Raw genomic sequence first — 25,576 nt, 5'->3', positions numbered from 1 at the left:
TGTCTTTCCATCTCTCTTTAATACTTCAAAATTATTGTTTCTACTTGAATCAAACTTCAGTAAATAGTTACAGATTAACAGAAAATTATGGCACAGGAAAGTGAGAGTATGCACCTCTCCAGTTTATTTTCAAAAATGTTATCCAAATGGAGAAAAAAAACCCACTACCCAGCATAGTGAACTGTATTGTTTGAACATTTTTTTCCCTCAAAAAGAATTATTTACAGCAGTTCTTGTAACTGGTTGGGATTGTTACACAGTAGAAAAGTAAAAATATCAAAATGGTAGCAAAACTTTATTAGTGATTGCCCAAACGTAACCCTCTTTGTTTCCGTTTCACAGTCCTTTAGTATTGACATTTGTCTATCTTTATATAGCTTCATGCAAAAGGAAATTGCAAGAATTAACTGAAAACTGAGTTCTTGAATAAACTTTATACATTTTTAAAAGTCTGCTTCTCCTTTTGTGTTCAAATGAAAAATAGCTTAAATGAATGTTTTTCATTTTTAAAATAAATTATCTTCCCAAGAATGTGAAATGTACATTATGTAAAAATATGAATTAAAATCTTGGCCCCAACTAGAAATTTACTTTCCAGAATTTGGAAGATGCTTTACAGTTAGGTTTCATTGGACATCTAGAATTCCTTTGTCTTCATCTGTAGTAGATGAAAGAAAAAATTATGCCAGTGCTACTGAATGAATCATCCAGAAAGCAAACCAAAGAAAAGATAAACAGTTTTGATGAAAAACTCATTGACAAACACCTCCATGTGACAAAAATGTGTGTCTTCTTCAAATGAAAACATCTACTTTGGCTGTCAAGCTTAATTACTTTTGAACTATTACTTCTGCCTGTGTTCCACAATACGAATCCAGCCATCCTCAAAGTGTTCAGATCCCTCAACAGGAAATCTCAAAGTTGGTACTACCCTCGTTTACTTTAATTGGAGCAATTACAATAGATTTTATTAAGGCCTCGTTTAAAGCAACCCAAGTACCAAGTGAATGCAATACTTATACTAATAGTTCTTAAATCCTAGTTCTCAAATCACCTAATAACTTTATTTTGATGATGATTTGAGTACAGATATTGCAAAACTGCATTTCTTTATACAACAAACCATTGCTTTTTCTTTTAGTAGTTGGCTACACAAAAATCTATTTCCTTAAAAAATAGAGGTCTTTTTCTTGTCACTAATTGCTGAGGCAAGTGACCAGTGCTTTCTAGAATAGGTGCTAATGCCATTGTTCGAGAGGAAAACTTTTAAAGCTTCTACAAGAAGATAAATAGTAACAAACCTGCCAAGGCTTGTTTAGAACCGCAGTTCCTTAGATTTAGGCTACTAAACGTACAGTTGGATCAGTTTCCTGTACCACTGATCTTTGCTAAACCTCACAACTATAATCCTAGGAGACAGGACTACTGAAGCTGCTTTTGCTAGACACATTACTGGCACCTGCGGAAGATCACTAGGACATATACCTGGCTGAAAAGGCCTTTTCTCTCATGTGAACTTGTGTAATGTGCAGAATTACTTGTAAAATATATTTTTGTGGAACCTACATGCTAACATTTACTTCTATCGACCCTTACTAAGGAATCATCACATACTACTGTTCTGAGCTTCCATGCCCAACTTAGGAACAAATACGTTATTCTGCAATTCCCAAGGCTCCCAGCTGAGCCAAAATGAAGCATGAATTAAGCATTTTATTTATTTATTTATTTTTAAACAGGGATTAAATGGCACTTATTAAATCAGTTTCTATCACAATATGGTCTCCTGGTCTCGTAAGGCCTCTTTATTTAGGCTACCTGTTACAGTGAGTTAAGCAGATAAAAAAAGAAAATAAGAGACTTCCAGCTGAGACACCACTCTTGCCTCTCTGCATCCATATGTAAATTTTATTGCAACCAATTGATGGTATCAACCCAGGAATAACAGAATAAATGAATTTTTCTGTGTCATTCAGGTTTTCTTGCTCGCCTTGGTTCAATATTTAAAATTACTTCAGACCATTAGCTTCCTAAGAGCTGGGATCATTTTCTTTCTCACAGCGTCAGCACTCAACAATATATACAAAATAAAAAAAAATAAAAATATAACAAAATAGTTTAGTAGTTCTGCACAGCCATTTTAATAGTTCATAATAATACTGGGAAGACAACGTAAGTTGCTTACAAAACACAGTTATGTGCTTAAAAGATTTCCTTCCTCAACATCTCACCTAAAAACAGGAAAGTGTTCATGTTGCTCCTGTTATTCGTTTTCATGCTACCATATGTTTTAGCTCCATTTAAACTGAAAAACACCATGAGAACTGTTTCCTTTTGTTAGTATTTTGTTTACCCTGAATACTGTTCATCTGACTTAATGCACAAAATAAGTAAGAGCCACAAAGGAATCTGTTTAAAAAACATACAGAATTAACTCAACTGATTTATTTCATGGCACACCAGGATTTGCGTTTTACTTAACATGCTAGTTATTGCAAAAAATCAGCAAAACGTACAATTTCTTTGAGAAAACTGCAAACATTTGTCATTGGAAGAAAAAAGCATTTTTCCTCTTTAATAGTATTTTAATTTTTGTACAATTATTTAGAATGAATTGAAAAGCAAGTGTGTATTTACCTATGTAAAAGAAAGCTTGAAATAACAGGTAAATTTAGTCTACTTTATAAAACCAAAACACATCAGACTGAAATATGTTTGCATTTTTCTTTATTAAAATTATGGCACTTAATATTTAATAGCAGAAATAATAATAGGGCTTCACAATCAGAAGCAGTATCGTTTTCCAAACATCACATTTCTTCCCACTACAATTTGCAAGATTTTTCAGAAGAGAACAAGCCCTTTATAATTTGCACAAAACTGAATAAGCCTTCATCATGATTTTTTATTTTTGGATTACAACACTATCGCATCTGTATCAGCCCTGCAAGCTCACTGTTGTTTGTTTGTTTTCCTTTGTATTCTGTAAGTTAAATTACAGTTTCACTGTGCTGTCAAGTAAACAATTGTAACAGCGTGTCACTGGAAAATGTTTAACATTTAACAAAAATGTGGCTGATCCAGCAAAGAAAAATCCTTCCATTTAGCATTATCCTTCCATGTTTTTTATTTTTTAAATTTTTTTACAAATAGCTAACATTGAACATATTGCATGACATTACCAAAAGTATTACAAACTATAAAAGAAAGAGTGTGAACTAAAAATCAGACTCCTCTAGGGCTGTGGTGAACAACAAAATAAAAAGAGCATTACATTGCAGCACCTTTAAACGTGTAACAAAAACCAGTGCTCAGTGTACACCAAAAATGGGTTACTGAATTGTACTATTACCAATGTTTGTTTGTGGAAAAATATATATATATGTACACACACAAAGGCACACACAGAGGAAAAAAAAAAGAAACTCAAGCATTTAGACATCTGAAAACTGAGTTTTGGTGTTCAAAAAAAGATCATAAAACACCATATAATAATGTTCACCAATTTTGTATCATCCACATGCATTTTTTCATTAAACAAAAGATAACAGGCTCCAGAAAAAAGAGTAAATTAAGTACTTAATTATTTTATAATAAGGTAAATGCAATCAATGCATGACATGAAGTTGCATGTTAAATCAAGTATCATTATTCAGCATTAAAATAAGTGTACCAGTTCACAGGTACTAAACTATCCTTTAAATGTTCACAATGTGATGCTGCAGCAAATTTATAATCAGATCCAGCTGATAAGAGTATTACTATGAGTGACGTGAATGTCCACAGAACACAAAAGAATACAGAAATGCTCTGGAGCAATACCTCCAAAGTTATTTTAATTTCCATCCCACCTCCCATTTCATAGTATGTCCAGTCTTAAGATTAGTACATTGAAAACTGACATTAGCATTTTGGAAACATTATATTAAATGAAATAAAATCTACTAAGGAGTTATAATTACAGGCTTCATCTAACAGAAAGCTAAGCTTTGGTTATATAAAGTGCAGTTTAATAATATGCCAATTAGTCACAATATTGTACATACAGCTAATTTTTGCAGCTCAGTTTCCTCGCAAATTTTAAAAAATATTCATGTTTTACAGTTTGCTTATACAGCAGGCTCAGTTAAAAAAAAATCCCGTTTAAATAAATTTCAATTCTAAGTACTTCAGTACCATCCACCTTTGTGCACTACACTTCTAACTGCTTGGCAACGTGTAACCTCTCGAATGTTCAGTAATCTGCACAATCGCATTTGTATCCCGTCACATGAAATACCTAAGCTCTTGACAAAAGTTTCCTAACCTCTTCAAATCTTATAGTTTTTGTTGTATAAAGTTTTCAAGTTTTATTATGATACAAGCAGTACATTCCATCACTCTCATAGCAACTTCTGAAGTAAACCTATCATTGGGAATCTGCGGAAAAGGAAGTAAGTCAGGATACCTAGTTTTTAAGCTATCTACTCCATAAGCTTCCAACGTCTGAACATCATTGGTAAGCCCTTCAAGTTGCTGACTATATTCCTCTATTTTTTGTGCAAGGGCTGCTGGTTTTACGTCTTTGTCTGATTTGCCTTTCACAGCATAGTCAGCTGCAATCAAGGCTAGCTTAGTAGAAAGGTAGCATTTAAAGCATACCCATTCATTAGCATTTTTATGAAGGTCATTTCTTGCAGCTGAAAAGTTAGCTCGGGCTTGCCTAAGCCATCGACGTGCCTCTACAGGATTGCCAACAGACCTGAATGTAGGTGGGACGAAAAAGCGTTGTGAGTAAGATGGCGCCGTGGAAGATGGACACTTTTCTTTATACTGTTGTCTTTCAGATTTGTGGCTTGTGGCTTCTTGATTCCATGAAGTATAAAATCTCTGAAATGAAAATTTATCTGACTGAAATCGAGAAGCAGAGGATGAAAATGGTCTTCTTGAGGCTCTGTCCATATTTTGATCCATAAAGGACTGTTTTTCTAGCCTGTTAATCTCATTCTGTAAATGTTTGAAAACTTCATTAGCTATATCAAGATTCTCTGCATTTTTATCTGGATGCCATTTAAGATACAGCCTCCTAATAATCTTTTTTCTTTCAGATTCTGGAAGCTTCCAAGCCTGTTCAATCACAGATGTCACTTCTCTTAAGATTTCTGGCAACAAGTTTGGCTTTATCTTTTTTGGAGAGTGATGTTTTGAGGACATTGTTTTGTGGCTCTCTCTACCAGTGAAGAGAGGTGGAATTGTCCTCGGTCCATGTGCTGGAAATTCTGTAGGACTGGTTGGGGTAGAAGGTGTGCTATCCCTGCTTTGAGAACTTTCCTCCGGTCTTGAAAATTTGTACAAGTCAAGAGAGCTCACTATTTTATATTCACTATATCCAATATCAATCTGGTAAATCTTCCCTAGAAAACCGGGACTTTCATCATCTTCTCTTTCTACTTCTTGTACAATGATTGCATAGGTATAAGTTGGTTGATATGATCCATATATATCACCACCTTCAGCATCAACAAGGTAACCAACATATTCACCAGGATAAAATACATTCATTGGATCCATAAGAAGGGTATAGTGAATTTCAGCTGGTATGGGAGTGCCAGGTGTTGGTAGTTCAAGTTTTGATGGCTCAGAAGAGTCATACTTCACTCCTAAACTATCAAGCTTCTCACTGATCCGGTAAATATCATTACAACCCAGCATGGCAATTAAATACGAGGTATCAGAAATAAGGTTGTCAGTTGCAGATTTTAAGGTCATTGCTAATGCTAACAGGAAATTTATGTCTTTGCTGTCAGAATGCTGTATGTAAAGCAATATTACTGCATTTCCATATCTCTTCAGGAAAGCAAACGTTTCACTTTTGCTGTGGGGAATAGGAGCAAAACCTTTAACTCTTAATGTTGTTTGCAACTTCTCAAAACAGGAAACTTTCAAACCTTCTCGCAAAGCTTTGCAAAGTCTTACTGCTTTTTCTTCATTAGCTAAAAAAGCATTGTCATTTTCATGCTTCATAATCCTAATGAGTCCTGTGATGAATTGTTCTGAAGACAACAGTAACTGTAACCTTCCCTGCAAAGAACATAATGCTCCAAACTGACAAATTTTCGGAGACTCTTCATCCAACTGTTCTTCAAGAATACTGCTAAGTAAGCGAGGCCTCAATTTCTGAGGGAATAGCATTATCAATTTAGTATGAAAACCATGGTCTTTGCCTAAGTAACACTGGCTAAGATCAACAAGCATTTGCACACCAATGTTACCTTGGATTCTGCTTTTGTAGTGGGGTGCGTCATCAAAAACTAAGATACTAGACTTTACCAACCTACCATCTTGACTGGGAAGGTAAAGGGCAAAATCCCTCATATTCTCAAGGTCATTCCTAACCTTGACAGAATCATTCTGAAGACTTTTGAACAGGCCAGAAACTACTCTTTTAACTGTGCGCATTTCATTAGGATCCAGTTGCTTTCCTTCCGAGTTCTTGAATATGCGACCTAGAACTTCAACATACTGCTTTGTTGAAATAATATCTTCAGTACCCAAATGTTTAAATAACTGATGGAAAGTACCAAGTTCTAAAGGAAGTTTGTAAAGATAGGGTTTAAAATCAGATTCATACTCAAGGTTTATTACCACCTCTTCAGGCTTAAGGAGCTTCCAACCTTCTTCCACCATTACAAAAGAAACTCCTCGAAGCTGAAAGCGGAATTCCCTTTTCTCTGTACTAAGAAATTCATAAATGCTTCTTAGGACCTTGGCCCTAGTTTTCACCATGTCCTCATCCAAAGTTGTTATATTGCATATGTTCCTGCAGTTATTAATAACTTTGTCCAGGGGAGGGTCCAAATTAACATTCAGCATCGTTAAAACTTGCTCAAGTTGTTCTTGTGCACCAAGACTACTTCCCTCTTGCTCTTTGATGCTTAAAGGTGTTGCTTTCTCAGGAAGAATGGGACATGAAGTCCACAGCAACTGCAACACATCAGTCTGTTTGAATTTAGGATTCACCTGTGCCCCATTGAATCGTATAAGAGGAAGTGTCCCATTAACTTCTTGATACTGAGGATGAAATCTAACAAATTCTGCTGGAGCTCGTTCAGGGCACAGAAAAGGAATTAAAGACAATTCTTTGAGAAAATTTCCTGACAAAAGGTCAGTTCTTTCTTGAAATATGTGATGAAGGAGGACATCAACAGTATTCTGTAGTGTTTCTTTAGACCAGTTTTCTGTATTTGCTCGCATGCTGATCTCCTTAGCGAACTGTAGTAACTGTGGCTGTGAAATGATGAATTTCAATCCAATATGTCGTAGAAAAGATACCCATGATGGAAGGAATGCAGCTTGATTTTTTGGTTTTGTAAGTTGCTCTAATTTCTTAAAAAAATCTTGAGGTATGAAGAATTTTTCAGGAAGCATAACTTCAAAGACTTTGACAGTCCTGTCATAAAAATATTTTGCAGGTTTTAATCTATTGCTTGCATCATGAATGATCAAAATGCTTTCAAGCTTTTCAAACAGCTGTTCTTTCATTTCTGAAGTTTCTTCAATGCTAGTTAGCCTATTCTTTAAGTAGATCAAGTGTTCTAATTTTGAATCATAAGACAGACTTTCAATTTTTGGCAAAAGATGTTTCAAGTACACTTCAAGATCATCCACAGAGACACAGCCAAGCACAGTATACAAATCTTTCAAATGAACCTTCTCTTCAAGAAAAGCTGATGAAGTCGACTGTGTCCATCTGTCTACTTCTACTGATGGGATGCTTTTCGTGAGGACATAACACGTTCCGTATTTTGAAATGCTGATGTATCGGCCACTAATCGATTTATAACACGGAAGAGACTTTAAAATTTTAATGTCATCCTGAGATGTCAAATGACATAAATTGCAATTGAAATACATCAAGAGAGCCTCAAAGTCACTTTCTGCTAACTTTTCAGTCCTAAAAGTTGATGTCTGTACCATATATTGTATGGCTTTCAGAATGCTTGAAGGATTATCTATATTTGCTGTACATCCCGACAACAAAGGCACTAAAGCACTGTCTTTGGAGCAAATTTTGTTCAATGCCAGCTGAATACAGCCTGTTTTCATTAAAGCATGAAAGACTTTATCACTCTGAGCATTTGGAAAAACAGCTATATGCATAATGCTGAGGGGCAGCAAAACATCACACTCTGGCACAACAAGATGATTAGCTGAGACAGTAAACCTTACACCTGGGAGCAAAGTCCAGTCCTTCAAAGTTTCAACAACATCACTGAATTTTGCTTGCGTATCTTCTTGCTCTTCCTTAATATTTATAGACTCACTAATAAAATGCCAGGCATTTTTAAGCCAAGATTCACTTGCAAAGTTTTCCTTCCATTTCATACAATTTCTAGTTTTATATTCTCTAGGCAACACAGATGATAACAATTCAGCAAAACTTGTGATATCAAAGACTTTTGCTACTTCACTGCTAAGTAAAATATTGTTGTATCTCAAATACAATGTGTTCATAAAGAGATCCTTGCGAGATGGAATCAGTTCATGATATGTTGTTAAGAACTTTGGCCGCTTTGAATCAAAAATTTGCAAAACATTGTCAAGAGTAATAAGGAGTGGCAAGCCCTCAATTTGGATTTCATTTTCTTCTGCATCTTTAAAACAATAGTCAACCAGAAGTTTGAGACTATGGAAGAGTTTCAAATTTGTCTGCTGAAGACGACAGGGTAACTTTCCAATGTGGCAATTAGAGTCTGGAAAAGAAAATGTCATCAAAAATAATCGGACATCAGTAGGTGTCACATAGGTGACGGGAATATCTGCATCTACCAAACAGTGGTAAAGATTTGCAGTTTCATCACAGTTATATACTAAATTAAATCCAATTTCTAAGAGTAAATGCTTGAGTCTATAAACATTTTCCGCCACGGTCTTCCGTGTTGTGATGTTGTATTCTGTATTCTTGAGATGTTGCAACTCATCTTGTAGTAAATTGTCAAAGAATGGCCTGCCTTTGTTCACAGTAGACATGTTAACCCATGTGATGATAACAGCAGAATGCAAATCAGAACCATCAATATTTGGAGCTCGCATAACAGGTAAAAGACGCTTCAAATCTTCATAAATGCAACTGTAAACTGCTTTCACTAAACAATACCAATCTGGCTGAATATCAAGTCTATTAACGGGAAAAAAGGATAAAAATTTTTTTAAAGTGTCTTTCACAACATGAATGGGTGTGTTTTGCAGCACTGACACTGTAGGATCAGTGCCTGGAAAATACCGTTTCTTCAGCTGAATCAGCAGTTCAACATAGGCTGGTGCTATCAACGCTGTCATTAGGCTACTATTCCAGTCACTTCTTACTCCAACGCCATTATCATCACGCCATAGATTTCTTCTTGCAGAATCCAGAGCAAAGTGTCCATTTACATGAAAAGGTAACCCAGTTTCTAAAGATAACGGTAAGAAACAGAACGCTCTATGGGGTTTTTTGTAATTATGAGTAATGCAAGCTGCTACCCCTCCACGTGGAAAAAGAGTAATGTCCTCATTCTTGTGGGCTGAAACCACACTTTTGGATACCTTTTCCATGGCAGAAAAGCCTGACCTGTTACAAATTAACCAAGTTGTAAGATTTCCTTCCGAGTCTTCAGTATCCATTGTGTAAGTAATCTGTTGCACAGGTATTTCACTTAGCTGCTTTTTTTTAGTTACGCTGTCAATTACAGATGCATGGAATTGCTTTCGTTTCAGTCTGTCTCCATCAGTGATTTTGCCTTGTACAGAATACAACACATTCAGTGCTCCTGTTGTTTTTTCTATCTCACAAATAGAAATTTTTTCCATATGGTTCAAAAACATCAAGAGTTCTGCTCCATCTGTACGCAGCTTATCTAAAAGATTTTGGACCATTCTATCTGAGCACGGAACTGAGGAAATTTCTGATACTTTTGCCATTTCTCCATTTCGAAGAGGAAACCTAAACATTGTACAATTATCCAGTTTAAAGTGATTTCCTAAGTAGAGGTCCAGTACATCTGAGAACTGTGTTCTGAAATCTGCATCTAAATCTCTAAACATGCGGCCAGGACTTGTTGATGTTGAACCTGGTGCATATCTAGCATGAGGATCAAAAATACAAAGTATATCATTGCCAGACAGGAAAGAAGGGCAATCGGTAATGTGGTAAACAGAATTGAAACCTATACCATATTGACCAGTTTTACAGGGATTTCCTACTTTTGTACCTTTTCCAAGGTTCTGAATTCCTCGAATATCATCTTCTGTAAAAGGCTGATTGTTGTAAACACACAGGGCTGGTCCTTGAAGTGGTGCCCATTTCTCATCAAATATTCTATCGGTTGGATGCAGTCTAGGATCAAACACAAAACAGATCTCTGTAGCTTTTGCATCATCTGCATTCTGAAGGAGCTCTTTTAGCATTTCTTTTTCTGAAGGGTAGGCATTAAGAATGCTTTTAATTCTACTTGTCAATTTTTCTTTCTGTCCAAATTCTGTTCCAAGGGTAGTAAAACAGATATTGGATGCATATCTTTCTAAAGCTTTATGGCGCTTTGGTATTGCTCCAAGCTTTACTGCAACTTCTCTTGGAATAACGCCATGACAATATTTAACAGTTGTGTCTTTAACTTTAATCCACGGACAGTCATTGTAACACAAAGATTTTGCAGGCAGAAGTGCAAGACGAGTATCGGGTAACAAAATCTCGCCATACTTTTTCTCACAAAATTCCTGCTTCTTCTCTCTAATGAGGCCCCATATTCCTTCACTAATTATTCTCCTGCAAAGCTGAAAGTTGTCTTCTGTTAGTTGTTTGGTCCCTCTTTCCTGATTTATTAATTCCAGAACTACAGCAAAATCTTCAACTGTAAAAGCCTGCCTTACACCCACACTTTCAAATAGCTCACGGAAACTGTTTTTGTATTTATTAGGCAACTGATAGAGATAGGGTGCTGCTTCAAAATTCAAATGAAAAGACACTTTTGTGGGATCGACATACACGTTCTCAACCAGAATAAAACTACAGTTTGTCAGTTGTTCGATTATCATAGCTTTTGTTGATTCATTCTGTAACATTGCTTCATGTAGATATTTGTAACAAGCATTAGTGATATTTTCTTGATATAACGTGATTCCATCACATGACTTTGCAACTTCTTCTAACTGATTTATGACCAAATTAACAGCTGGTTTCTTCAGTAAACCCAAAAATTCTTTGACAGCTAATGACAAAGCACCACAACCTTTAAAGGAGTGGGAATTTTCATTAAGAATTGGTTGTATTAGGCAAACTGTATCTTGATGATCAGCAGTGAAAAGATCATTTGCTGAAAACATTGCTTCAGGCTGAAAATCACTGCCTTTCCAGTGCAGTGAGAAGCCTGCTGGTTTGCTAAGGAAAGGAAGGAAGGGGATGGTTTGACATTTTGCAGCAAATTCTTTAGCTCTAGGGTCCCTGGATTTTAGTTTTTCATCAATGAGACTCAATATAATACTGCTTCTGAGACAAGCTGCAGCATGATCAATCTTGTTAATTTCGGCTACTGACTCTGCACGTTCTATCAGATCTTCCCATAAAATATCATCTTTAGCCATTCCCAACTGAACAAGTTTAACCAAAATAACTGGGTTAAGATAATCCTGAGTGGTGCCATAAGGAAATCTTCCATCTTCAGCATCATATAACTTTGCAACTCTTCCTTCAGGATGGATCAGTCTTGACGGTGTAACTAATGGATGTCCATCCAATGAACAGGGAATACATGGAGTAACACGAAGAATTCCTGAGAACTCCTCAACTTTTTCATTGAGAACATAACGCATCAAAGGATCACGCAGCTCTGCATCAATCTCCTGAACATTAGGGAAAAATACCTCAGAAAAGAACTGTTTCTCAGAGAAAGTGTTCTCCAATAATATGTATTTGCATCCTGCTTCTTCAAATCCTGTCTTTACCCAGGAGGGGAGATCTACAGCACACAGATTTTTGGAACCGGTTTTTTTAAGGTACTTCAGAAAGATCTTAAAGGCTGATGGTCCAACATCTGGTCGTTTCAGTATAGAGTCATCTAAAAACCTTACATTCTTCATGGAAACCCAAGAGAAACCATCAGAAAAGACCTTGATCCCTTCTTTGCTTTTCATATGAGCTATGTCTTCATAAAACCCTTGACAAATAACAGAAAAATCATCATGAACTGAATCAGGATCTGGCCACACTGCACAGTAACTGTAGTCAACTAGCTCGCCACTGATTGCCATGTCACGTAGAACACAAAGTGCTTCTATGTAGGCTTTTACAATAACATGCCTCATGAATACTGTATTCCATCTTCCTTTCGTGTCTGTTTTCCAGATCTCTTTCCGATTTGAAGTAACTGCAAAGCAGCCGTTTATATGAAGAGGTAAGCCTGTTTTTATTCGTAGAGGTAAATAGCAGAATACTTCACCTATGTTGTTGCAATTAGGTTTCACAATCCACTTTTGATCCTGGGTTTCAGACAGCAACACTCCTACTCCGCCACAGGGAACAAGACCTAGTCTTCGTCCACTTTCATGTAATGAAAATTTTAAAGCATCTCCAGTGTCCATGCAAGAACATATAAGCCATGTTGTTGAATCTACTGTTTTCTGTGGCAATTCATCACCTGATCTTTTTATCTGTCCTGATTTAGCCATTTCAAAGAAAGAGGCTGGATCATCTTCCGTACCTCTGAAAAGCGGAGACTGTAAATCAGCAATCCGCCTAAATACATGGTGAAATTCTTCTACTACTATCTGTAAGATACACGAGGACTTTGGTATTTCAGTGGGAAGCTTTTTATTACTGCTGCTGCAGACCTTCATGAGTTTAGCCGCTTCCTTTAAAACACTTATATTTGGTGCAGTCAAGGCTTTGGAAGAACACATATTTTTTTTGATAGTGACAACATCTTGTGCCACCCCAGGATCATCTGCCTCAATTTTCAAGTATTTCAAAACCATTGAATTTACACTCTGAGCAAATATTATCAATCTGTGACCACAAATGCTGAATTCATCCACAAGAGAGTAAATGTCTGCTGTATTGTAACATGCATTGCTGACTTCACTCACTTTAGCTTCCTGCTGAGTTCTAAAGGACAGCCTGAAAAGCGTTCCTTTATAGCTGTAAGGAGATTCTACAGTCAGTGGTAGCTGGCAACCAAAAACTCCTATAAATGGCTTAAACTGATTGGGAAATTTTCGCAGCCTCTTCTGTTGTTTACTCCAGTTGATTTTGATCCCAGGGTTAGATTTATCTCTAATATGCTTACTGATATGGTTAACATTTGGATCAAACATAATCATGAACTCCCGGCTCAAAATAATAGGAACATCAGTGATATGATAAACGGAATTGAATCCCAGTCCAAATTTTCCTACTTTGTCAACTTCACTCCTTTTTAAAGACTCTCCTAATCGAGTTATATTTAGGAAATCAGAGTCAGAAAATTCAGAATTATTGAATGACCACAAAGCTGGACCATGACATGCTGCCATTCCTGGATCCAGAAGATTCTCTCTTATATCCATATTTCTTCTCATGTCAATCAGGAAATTACATTCTGTTGCATTAGCATCATCAGCATTTTGAAGAAGCTCTTTAAAGATATCTGAAATGGAAGGGTACTCTTCCAAAATATTTTTAATTCTTACAGTCAGAGGCTCTCTTTGCCCAGATTGCTCAAATCCCATATTTTCTGGATTAATCAATCTTGTGCTAAGGCACGGGACATTTAACCATTCAGCAGTTTTCATTGGTATGTCTTCATGCACCAAAATTATTGGTTCAACAGAATCTTCAAGCAAATCATTTAAGTCATCAACTTTGATATCACAATAACAGCACTCATGAATTGGCCTCATTGCAAGTTTATAAGGAAGTTTGCCACTGTAGAGTGGCATGGGTGTATGCAGACTTGCAGGAATCTGATTGCTGTACAGCCATCTTATGATGCTCAACATAATGTGAAGATTTTGTTTACTCTCTTGTTCCGAGAGAGACTGCTCACTTTTCAGATATATTTTCTGAATGACCATAGAAACATGGTCTGGTGTTAACTGCTCAATTGAACCACAACATTTAAACAACTGATGAAACTTCGCCATAGTTTTTGGCACATAATGTAGATAAGGCTGGAGATCAAGATCAGGTACTGACTTTATTACTGCTTGTGTGAGGGAACAAAACGTTTTACCTGTCCAAACCCAGGGAAATTTCAGGGCTTTAAAAGCTTCTTTGCCTTCTTCTAGATGATCATGCATAAATCCATAAATTTCAAGCAAGATATGCTGAAATTGATAATAGTCCTCATCACTGAAGGTTTTAGAACTGTGCCAATCGACTACCACCTTGAAATGCTTTAAGACTGCTTTTATGCTGGGCTTGGTGGGGATGCCAAGTGCTTTTTCTATATCCAACAGCACATTTTCCACAAGAGGAACTGAGGAACCAACTAAAATTGCGTGAGATATATCACACATTTCTGGTGGCAAACACAGATTACAATGATCTCCTTTCCAAACTAAGGATCCTGGATAATTTGGAGGTCTTTCCTTACACGCGGGAATCCATTTTATTTTTTTCAGCGCAGCTTTTGTTTCAGATGAGTGAAGCAGTGTATGGTTTTTGTTCAAAATCATCAAGAGAGTTCTAGCTTTTCTTAACAGTAAATCATGATTGGTGTCAGAGTTAGCGTGCAAACTTTCAATTTTATTTGCCACTCTCATAATATCACCTTCCTCAAGATTGGCCTCATTTTTTAAGCCTATTTGTCTCAGAGAATGAAGAATATCTGAAGATGTAAAAATAACAGGGGGGAAGCAAATTTCCTCCTCAGCATAAAACAAATTTTGCAGAAGTTCTACCTCAGGATCAAAGAGTTCATTTGCTGACATTATCTTTTCCTGTGAAATCTTAATAAATTTTAGTGATGTCAGCCAATCTATCACATCTGTATTCTCATTTTTCAGAAAAGTCAGATTTTCAAGAACCCATTGCATTATCTGTGTTGTTTCATCATATGAATAAAAATCACTTCTAATGTCTTGTATAACAAACTTCAAGAAATCTGTGCTCTTTAGCTGTTCTATTTTCAGCAGGTTAGCTAAGCGAATAGTAGCTTCATCACTGCTGTCAATTATTGGAATAGAAAATCTTAGACCAGGAGGAATTTTGGCAGTGTGGTGTAATACCTTACTACCTTTTAGCCCAGTAAAAACAGGGACACTTTCGTCAGATGATTTTTCGATTTTTTTAAATATTAGCAATTCTTGAATAATTCTTCTCTCTTTTTCACTTGCATCAGTTAAACTAGCTAAGAATGCCCTAAGAGCATCTTTATGTGTTGACGGGAATGATGCAACCTGACTGCATAGTTTCTGTAAGGACATTTTTTCCATTATTTGTAAAACAGCACTTGGTAATGGTGGATGCACGTATTTTTTTATAAGTGGATGTTGGATAGACGTATCCAGCTTCTTAAGTACAACTCCACCAACTTTCTGAATAATATCAGCTAAGTATTCCGGGAGCTGAGTCTCTGATTCATCTTCCAGAATGATAGGTGATGGATTCCTAAATCTAACCAGTTCCACGGATGTTTGGTTTTCTTCCAGCAGTGTCTTGGGGATAAGCGGCATGTCATCAAACACACTCAAGTCATCAGAAAAATGTATATATAGGTTCTTCCAGACCATCTTAAGCCAGGAAACTGATGGGTGATTTTTGTCTTCCAAACCTGGATACCACTGTACCACCATGTCTCTGCCAGGCCACACGCTATTCATAACTTCTTTAATGAGCCGGGCAAATCTTTCTGGGTTCAGAAGCTGCAGCTGAGTGCACGGCCTTCCTGAAATTATAGCAAAAGGGCAAAGCCATGAAAATCACAGAACACAGTTACATAAAGTGCTTTGGGGTGGGGGGGCGGGAGGATATAAAAATTGGGGGGGGGGGGAATTTAACTTGTGCCCTGCCTTTTCATTTTGTGGAAAAAGCTGATATTAAATAGAACTGCAGATACCAGTTCCCCTTGCTTTTAGGAGTTAATTAAAAGCAAATACATTCCATATTAGTATAAAAATAAAAACAAAATGAAAATGATCAATAAGTTACCGCATTTGTTAGTTTGACACAAGAGTTCTCACGCATACATAGCAACTACAGATTTACAATCAAAGAACAAGCTTCAAACATATTTTTTTGTTTGGTCGATTCTTTACACTACTTATTTGGCTAGTGGTAAATAAGAATATAATCCATTATTTGTTTGTCTATAATTGCAAAGATTCAAATAGATTTGAAAGATTATTAGATATAGCAAAGAGTAGCTCAGGTGCAGATGTTCTTACACTAAAACTGACAAGCAACAAAACTCTTTCAGATTTTTTTTCCTTTTCACTTCATGCCTACAGAGCTATGCATTCTGTTAGTTCTATTGAACAGAAAACACAGGTAAACGCAGCAGCCTTCTGAAAGTGAGAAATACTTGCAGCAGTGGGCCAGCAAGATAAGAATCTACTTAAAAGCTAAGCTTAAATCCTATTATTTGAGCACAGATCTTTAGAAATACTGTTTTAAAATCTATACATGTGATCTTAAAATACTGGAAATCTTTCTGCATGGGAATTTATTAAAAATATATATAAATACACCAATGAAAATATTGATCATTTCTGTGTAACATAACTACAAGGTTTTCTTCATCAATATGCATTTCCCCTCAACTGTATTTAGAACTCTTTTCATAATTAACTTTGGTAGCTATCTTTTGGCAGCTCTATTTGGCAAGTTCTGTTTACAAGAAAGCTGGGGTACTGAGAATAGCTAATCACCAAATTCACACAAATATCAAGCTTCAATCCAAACCAGTACATCTTCAGTTAATAACCATACCTGAAAATCCCCAGAGAAGCTGTTGGGCTAGAATATAATCAAATCCATTTTTAGAGAACAGCTCTGAGTTACACATTAACACACTAAATATAGAAACAGTTATCAACTAGAAAAATACAGTACAAATTTTAGGAGAGAAAAAGTAAGATCTGGTTGTCTTCGTACAACACAATTAAAACAACTGTATCCCATTTTCTCAAAGAACTAATACAAGAAAGTTTTTATTTCTGCAACTGTATCAGGAATCTTTCTCATATAATTTCTACAGCTATGTAAGTAGAATTTTTGACGTGGAAAGTTTCAAATTCTGCCAAACCCCCCTCTAATACTTATTATTTATAATAACGTACAACTTCTACGGTACTGCAGTTGTACTTTACAATTATGCAAAATCTTAGAATGAAGAATAATTTAGGAGTAGGTAGAATGAAGAGAAAAGTAGGCACTACAATCCTGCAAAGGATTATCTCAAAGTCCTTAGGCATTTCTAGAAGATTTAGAAGAATTACACTTGTCACATTCATTTACAAAAATACGTTCTTCTAATCAACGAGAGGCATACTACCAACCAAGAACAAGTCCCTAGAAAATTGTCGTTCAAAGAAACTGCCAGAGGAAGAAGAGAGACAGAAGCAAGACCTTAAATGTGACTAAAAATCTTCCCAGGAACTAAGAAGAGTAGAGACTTTGTTGCAACTCAGAGACCAAACCTGGAAGTGAAGGAATGTCCTAGAAGAACTCAGCAAGGGATTGTTTTATGAATATATAGGGTTCTTCATTTTAGTCACCTCTGCTTTTTCTGTTTAAGATGTATTCAAGCATATAGTCTGTCAAACCTGTATTTTGTTTTGGTTGGTTTGCTCTGTTTTTTTAATTTAAGCATGGTTTTGGACTGCTTTGTGACATTCACTTTGAGGAAATTGTCTAGGACAACACCTCTCAAAAGTCAATTTAAGGTATCATCACAAGGAACTGGCATTTTTTCAAAGCTAACATTCCTGTCTTCCATACAATTTTTCATCCATCTAATCTCACTGTGGCTGTCTTGATGCCTATATATTTCTGTTCTTTTAAAGTCCCAGCAATTACTACTAGAGTAAACAGTAGTTCTTTATGGTTCTATCCCAGATTAAGAATATTCAGTGTTTGGATATACTATTTAAAGTAGTCACTACTTTCAACAGTTTATAGTCTGTATTAAAACAAAACAAAATAAATTAAAAGCAGTATTGGGAGAAATTAATAGTAAAAAAAATTAAAACAAGCATATTCTACTGCAACAACAGACACAACACCCATCATATAATATGCCCATAAGGCTTTGACAATTCTGCTTTTTAGAACAAAGTTTTGCTTTATAGTAGTTTCAGACTTGCTGTTCTTCATGTTCAATGAAAGTCCCAGCACTGATTTCATATCTTCTATACAATTTCTATTATTTTAAATATTCACACTGTTTACTCTGTGCAATAAGTCACTCCCAATACTTTCAATCTTTTCATAGATGCTTTGCCATACTTCAAAAATTTATCATCTTAGCCTCAGAATTATCTTATTTTTCTATTATTTTTGATAACAAAGCAATGACCAAACTATGGAGAAAGGAGTAGGTTTCTAGCTGAACAGGAAGAGTAATAAACAGAGAACATATAAAGGACTGAAGGGGGAAAAGGGTCAGAACACAGACTGAAGAAATAGACTGTGACTGAATGACTGAAGACCATGATAAAGGGTATCAAAAAAAGCAAGTCAAGACAGTGCTTTATAGTATTCTATGTCTGGTTCTAATGTCTTCAGTCTAAAAAAAAAAAATTCTAATAAATTGAGCAATTAAAAAAAAAAAGAGAGGGACAAGGATCTTTTTCTGAAAAGCACATTTTCTACACATTGAAGAGTAAAATAGCTCACTATATACTCATGCTATTTAAAAATAAGACAAAGAGTGACTTGTTTGCAAATTGTGTTTATATGAAATGAATTCGGAGACTCAGACTTCAAATTTACCAATATCAAATGCATAATGAAATGCAAGGGTGGAAAGGTAAATACAGACGAACTCTGAGTAGAAAAAGAGGCAAAAAAATGTAATTCTGAGGGCAGTTAAACATAGAAGCATCTTATCTACAGATGAAGCAAACGTCTTCACCAAGTCTTTTGATCAAGACTGAAAGTATTTCAGTAGGTCCACACTGACACAATGATAAGCTATGAATTAAGACTCAGGGAACACTTGATGAAATTATATGGTCTACAGTATGCTTGAGGCTAGATGCTTAAGCTAGTTTCATCTGGTTTTAAATGCACTAATGTGATCACTTGCGATTGTGAGATAACAGATGATCCACAATACCAAAACCATGACATAGCTATTGCATATGCAGATACTACAAATGCAAAATTGAATTCAGACTGTCTTAAGTGGAGGAATACTATTTGCACAAAATTACTGAACCTTGAACACATGCTTTACTAAGTGAATATCTATTCTTTTATTGTAAATTTTCATCCTCCTTCCCTTGCCTTTTTGTTCATTTATAGTTTTCATTTGTGTCATTTCCAGTTCAAACTACACAGTCTATCGTATCTTCATTTTTTTTTTTTATGACCAACTTATTTATGTGCACTCCATTTCAAAAAAGAGACATTGCTTTAAACTTGGCTTTAGAAATAGTCTGTTCAACCATTAGCAATCTGTTTCACTATATGAGAATACAAAAGACATATTACCTCGGCTTTTGGCAGCTTCTTTCAAAGCAGCTAGAACCTCAGGCTTTAGGTCATCAGAAAGTAACCTTCCTTCCAGGCCAGGAAAGAGTGATCTAAGCACACCATAAAAAAAAAAAAAAAAAAAAAAAAAACCAAACCAAAAACAACAACAAAAAAAACAAACACCAAAACACACTTCAGCAAAGCATCTAATTTATTCATGTTGCTGCACAGAAATTACCAGCATGGTAATCATCATGGTAAGACAGTCACATGCAAAGTAATCGCTTACGTATGCAGAATTGGGCTTTCAGTGGGCGTTTTCTTATAAATTAGAAAATCATACATTTAGAAGCAGAGAGTAGTAAAACCTAATTCTTCCAACTACTCTTCTTTTCAAAGCAGGTCTAAGCAAGTTTTCTCTTGATAGAAAAACTGGGATTAGAAAATTATTTTCATCTATTTGTATTCTAACCAAAAAAAAAAAAGGTAAAATAGCACCTACTATTCTATGTCTCTTAAAGATTCTCTTTGAAAGCATACAAAAAATACAACATGTAATTCTAGGACTTCACACAGATCTGTGGATTCCGAAAGATCTGCAGACACTGGCTAAGACTACTGTAGCCAAGAGTCAGTCTCATCCTGCCCTTCCCTCCCCTTCCTTTATGGTAGCACTTAAAACTAAATCATTTTTTCAGGGCTTTGGTCTTCCTGAAATAAAAAATAACTATCCAGTTTAATTCTGACAACAGGTATATCAATTATACATAAACCAACACAGAATCTTTCTTGTTCTTCCACAGGTGTTAACAGAAAGAAATTCATAAGAACTTATTTCAGCTTTTTAAGCAGGCTCCAAATTTGAATACCCAAAGAACCAAACTCTTAAAATGAAAGTGTTTTAAAACATTTAGCCTAAGTCATTTATCATATTTATAACATCAGAATTAAAAATAATTACTGTAAGCAAGAATAGAGGCAAATAAAGCATTACTATTTAAAATTTCTGTATTATCATAGCTAGCAAGTAGATTTATACCTGGTATAACATGCTTTTATATCATTTTTACAAGACTAACCAAACTAAGTGCATTAACAACAGAACAGGAACTGAATAAGATACTTTTGGGGAAACTTAATAACACTGTATCTTATTACTAGTCTCAAGCAGGGCTGCACAGAAAATTTGTTAGTCTCATCAAGGGAATGTCTTCTGTATTAGTATACTGGCTTAACTTCTGGAAGGAGAAACAAAGTGAAAGAATAGCAAAAGATAAATCATCCCAAAACAGATGCTAGAGAAATTTTATTATTTTTTAAAAGATGACACTAGAATCACAGGCTCCGAGTAATGTTAATCCCCTGATAAATAACCTGAATTGTCTAGAATGAGAAAGATCATGGTTTTAGAATATAATAGAACAAGAACACCAGCAGACTTGAAAAAAGCAAACTCCCCTCAAGCAACATGGGATGACCAGTTACCTGCATCCAACTACTTTTCTTGAAGATGTGTTGTCTATACATATATTCAAACCACAATTTACATAAGGACCTTACCTGAAGCACTTTTTACCATAATAATATCTATATTGGCACACTCCAACCCACCTCTACTTCCCGTAAAAACAGTTCATAGGTAAATAAAAGCAGCAAAGCACATGTCAAATGTCACATTCTCTCAAGCTGAGGATCTGAACATTAGTGGAAGTCTGAAGGAAGGAGAAGGAGGAGTGGTTGTGAACATACGTATAGGTAACACTTCGTAAGGAGGAACAGCTACAGGTAAGACATCTGGTGTGTCTGAGCGACTTCAAACAGTACCTCTTAAGAGATTACTTGGAAAAGGGTCCAGATTTAACAAATCTTTTTTACATGCATAATCCAGTACAGACATAAAAAGCAGTAGTCATGCTTTCCCCCCGGTGACCCCAAGGGCAATTACTCCAGCTAGCCTGCTCTTTCCTATCCCCTCCCTAGGGTCAGTGCAAGCTTTTTTGGCAGATGAAATGTGATCCAAACTGGAACGCTGATGGTGCTGGGAAATAAGCAAGGAAAAAAATTAATTGGAGAGGGACTGGAAAAAACAAAGGGAGAGCAGATGTAGAAGACAAACCCACTTCTTTCCATGGTAGTATCTGCTTACATCCTGAAACTAGTAAGTGTTTAGTACTAAGCCCTTCACTGAAAGTAAGGGTGTTGTGTTAAAAAAAAAAAAAAAAAAAAGCCTGAAGTAATCACAAGCTTTAAGTTTAAAAAAAAAAAAGCTTTTATCATTACCTACTTTAATGTAGGTAATGCATGTTTGCATTACCTCGTATGCATGTTTCTAACCTCCTCCTATTTATAATACTCCGAAGAAAGCTAATTTGAAATATATCCTGAGGTATTCCACTAAAGCATAGATCACATGATTCTTTATACAGTTATAATGGCAAGTAGCTGTCAAACTTTTCAAATGACACATATGCACAAAAACAGGTACATATACACAGAAAACTTAAGTTCTATCTATGCATTATTTCATTACAGGCTGCTGCGTATCATCTTGTTTGCTGATAAGCAAATAACAGTCTGAAGCTCTGTTTTAACATTTAAACTAAAAAAAACCAGTATTTAAAATATTAAGTATACCTGGGATATTCTTCTGAGGTTATGTAAACTACATCCTGTTCTGACACAGATGAGGAAAAAGGAATAAAATTTCCATTCTGTAATGGCAAAAGCTCCAATCCAATCAGTTCACTGTAGACTCCATCAGAAAGCACAAATTCTAAAAGATGAAGCTTTTCTTCAGCAGGCCCACTGTGTCCAGATTTCCTTAGTACTTGCCGTACTACAGCAGGAGTAACTTTTTTCACAGCTTTATCAGTAGAAATAGTAAGATGCACTGCACTAGCAATATTTGCTGGTACCTTGGCAATCTGCTTCCCTGAATTCTGGAGGTAGTTGAGAACAGACTGTGTGTACTCCAAACTCTCATCCATTTCAGAAAAGTGTACCTGTTCCACCTTTATCCACTGATTACTCACTGAGTAAATAACTGTATGCTGGAGCAGCTCTTTAAAGAGAGGTACTACAATTGGTTTCCAGGGTACCCTGATTTTGTTCTCATCAGGCCATAACCTATAAATTCTTTCAGCTGACAACGGAAAATCTGAATTCTTCTCAGTCTCCATTCGTTTGATAGCTTCCAAAATAAGGGTGGTATATGCCTTTGGCACTATATTTACCACAAGAAGATCATTCCACAAAGCTGCTGGATCTCTCCATTGATCCAGCTCTCGCCATTTGATACTTCTTCTATTGTCTGTGAGACCAAAGAAACCACTAACATGAACTGGGAGTCCAGTTTTGCTTTCTTCACCTGGAGGCAAAGGCAGAAAACAAAATGCTCTTCCTGAAAAATCTGCTACAGCTCCTTTTTCCTCGCCATTAGTTGATAAAGACATGGCTATTCCAATAGTAGGAACAAATTTCAAGTCATCAGCTAAACAATCCAGTTCAGTACACATTCCTCGACCGCCTACACAATTACATACCAACCAAGATGTTTTCTGTGCGTCCTTAACGCACTCATCTTCTACAACTATATTTACATGGTATGTCACACATGTTATGCTATTGCTTGGAACTCCCTTACAGTACTGATTTATTGCAGTTCCTAAGATTTTGATAGAATTGGGTCTTTCATGTTTCAAGGCCTTGTTCTCACTAGCTGTTACTCTAAAAATCAGTCTCTCAGTTCCATCAGCTTCCCTAACATGCAATGAAACATCCTGAACACTCTTCAAGAAGAGCAATACTGTATCTGCATCTGCTCTGAAGGATTCAAACAGCTCCAAAACCTTCTGTTTGTCATAAACATTGCTGCTCAGTTGGGAAGGCTGCAGACGAAGTGGGAAACGAAAAAAGGTACCAGGAAAGTTTCCGTTCTTGAAGGTTTCCTTCGTGCTGCCAAATACACCAATGAATGGTGCAAACTGGTCTGTAAGGTCATTGATTTCCTTGCTATCTTCTTTTAGATTCCAGCACTGGCCTGATTCATGAGGTCCAAAAAGGGTTTGATGGGGATCAAGCATTCCAATCTGGTCACCACTGAAAATACTAGGGACATCTGTATACATAAAAACCAACAACTATTAATAATCCTAAAACAACATCCTTCTCAAATACAGTCTTAAGGAGCAAATTTTAAAAGGGCAAGAAAAACCAAATGTTATAAAACTGCAATGTACCTAGTATAGTTCTGATAACATATAATTCAGTGCTTATTGACAGGAAGAAATAAGCACACCCCTATTCTGCAATTAAATATATAAACAGTCATTCAACTATCTGAATTTTAGCAGAGAGCAGCAAAATGTATATTTTTTTCTCTATAAACTCTAAACTATAAAATTCTATACTTCTATCTTTCCAAAATTTTCAGAAAAAAAAAATTAATTTACTAAAGATGTATTGAATTACATTCATACTTTGCAGATCCTGAAGGCTTGCAAACAGTAATCTTGTACATTCAAAAGCATAAATTCCTGGAATTATCAAACCACTGAACGTATTAACTAAGCTTTTATTCATGCTCTACTACATAAAATATTGTGAAAAAACATCTGTGTCTTACAAACTCACTACACAAGTTAAAAATATTATTTCAGTAAAAACTTGCCTCTTATCCTGGACTATTATAACTACTATGTAGACTGTAAGCACTGTTAACTCTATATGTTTAGAATCATAGAATCTTTTAGGTTGGAAAAGACTTTCAAGATCATCAAGTCCAACCATTAACCTAACACTGCCAAGCCCACCACTAAACCATATCCCTAAGCACGACATCTACACATCTTTTAAATACCTACAGGGATGGTGTCTCAACCGCTTCCCGGGGCAGCCTATTCCAATGCTTCACAACCCCTTCAGTGAAGAAATGCTTCCTAATATCCAATCCAAACCTCCCCTGGCGCAACTTGAAGCCATTTCCTCTTGTCCTATCGCTTGTTACTTGGGAGAAGAGACTGACACCCACTTCGCTACAGCCTCTTTTCACGTAGTTGTAGAGAGCAATAAGGTCTCCCCTCAGCCTCCTTTTCTCCAGGCTAAACAACCCCAGTTCCTTCAGCTGCTCCTCACAAGACTTGTTCTCCAGACCCTTTACCAGCTACATTGCCTTTCCTTGGACACACTCCAGCACCTCGATGTCTTTCTTGTAGTGAGAGGCTCAAAACTGAACACAGGATTTGAGGTGCGGTCTCACCAGTGCTGAGTACAGGGGGACAATCGCTTCCCTAGTCCTGCTGGCCACACTATTCCTGATACAAGACAGGATGCTATTGGCCTTCTTGGCCACCTGGGCACACTGCTGGCTCCTGTTCAGCCAGCTGTCAACCAACACCCCCAGGTCCTTTTCTGCCAGGCAGCTTTCCAGCCACTCTTCCCCAAGCCTGTAGCGTTCCATGGGGTTGTTGTGACCCAAGTGCAGGACCCGACACAGCCTTGTTGAACTTCATACAATTGGCCTCAGCCCATCGATCCAGCCTGACCAGATCCCTCTGCAGAGCCTTCCTACCCTCAAGCAGATCAACACTCCCGCCCACCTTGGTGTCATCTACAAACTTAGTGAGGGTGCACTTGATCCCCTCGTCCAGATCATTGGTAAAGATACTGAACAGAACTGGCCCCAATACTGAGCCCTGGGGAACACCACTTGTGACTGGCCGCCAAACAGATTTAACTCCATTCACCACAACTCTTTGGGTCTGTCCTGGTTTCGGCTGGGATAGAGTTCGTTTTCTTCCTAGTAGCTAATATAGTGCTGTGTTTTGGATTTAGTGTGAAAACACACTGATGTTTTAGTTGTTGCTAAGTAATGTTTACACTAGTCAAGGACTTTTCAGCTTCCCATGCTCTGCCAGGTGCACAAGAAGCTGGGAGGGGACACAGCCA

At 36.5% G+C, this 25,576-nt stretch overlaps 1 protein-coding gene across 2 annotated transcripts in view; it reads right to left on the bottom strand.

Annotated features, from left to right (window-relative positions):
* Nucleotides 1-1,985: 1,985 nt before the first annotated feature.
* SACS (sacsin molecular chaperone) overlaps nt 1,986-25,576 on the bottom strand; it is a 38,093-nt gene continuing 14,502 nt past the window's right edge. Inside the window, exons 7-9 of one of the 2 annotated variants that reach the window (XM_075490895.1) lie at nt 22,265-23,747; nt 19,649-19,740; nt 1,986-15,878 (exon numbers count right to left, since the gene is read on the bottom strand). In XM_075490895.1, coding sequence (XP_075347010.1) covers nt 4,318-15,878; nt 19,649-19,740; nt 22,265-23,747 — 13,136 coding nt within the window. In that variant the 3' untranslated portion in view covers nt 1,986-4,317. Of the gene's footprint in view, nt 15,879-19,648; nt 19,741-22,264; nt 23,748-25,576 lie in introns of those variants that run through there. The other variant, XM_075490896.1, reaches the window with a different exon arrangement.

The sequence above is a fragment of the Mycteria americana genome, chromosome 1 (assembly GCF_035582795.1).
Source record: "Mycteria americana isolate JAX WOST 10 ecotype Jacksonville Zoo and Gardens chromosome 1, USCA_MyAme_1.0, whole genome shotgun sequence".
In the NCBI taxonomy this organism is placed as follows: domain Eukaryota; kingdom Metazoa; phylum Chordata; class Aves; order Ciconiiformes; family Ciconiidae; genus Mycteria; species Mycteria americana.
Note: the sequence above shows the minus strand (reverse complement) of the source record. Positions and strands in the feature narration are given on the sequence as shown.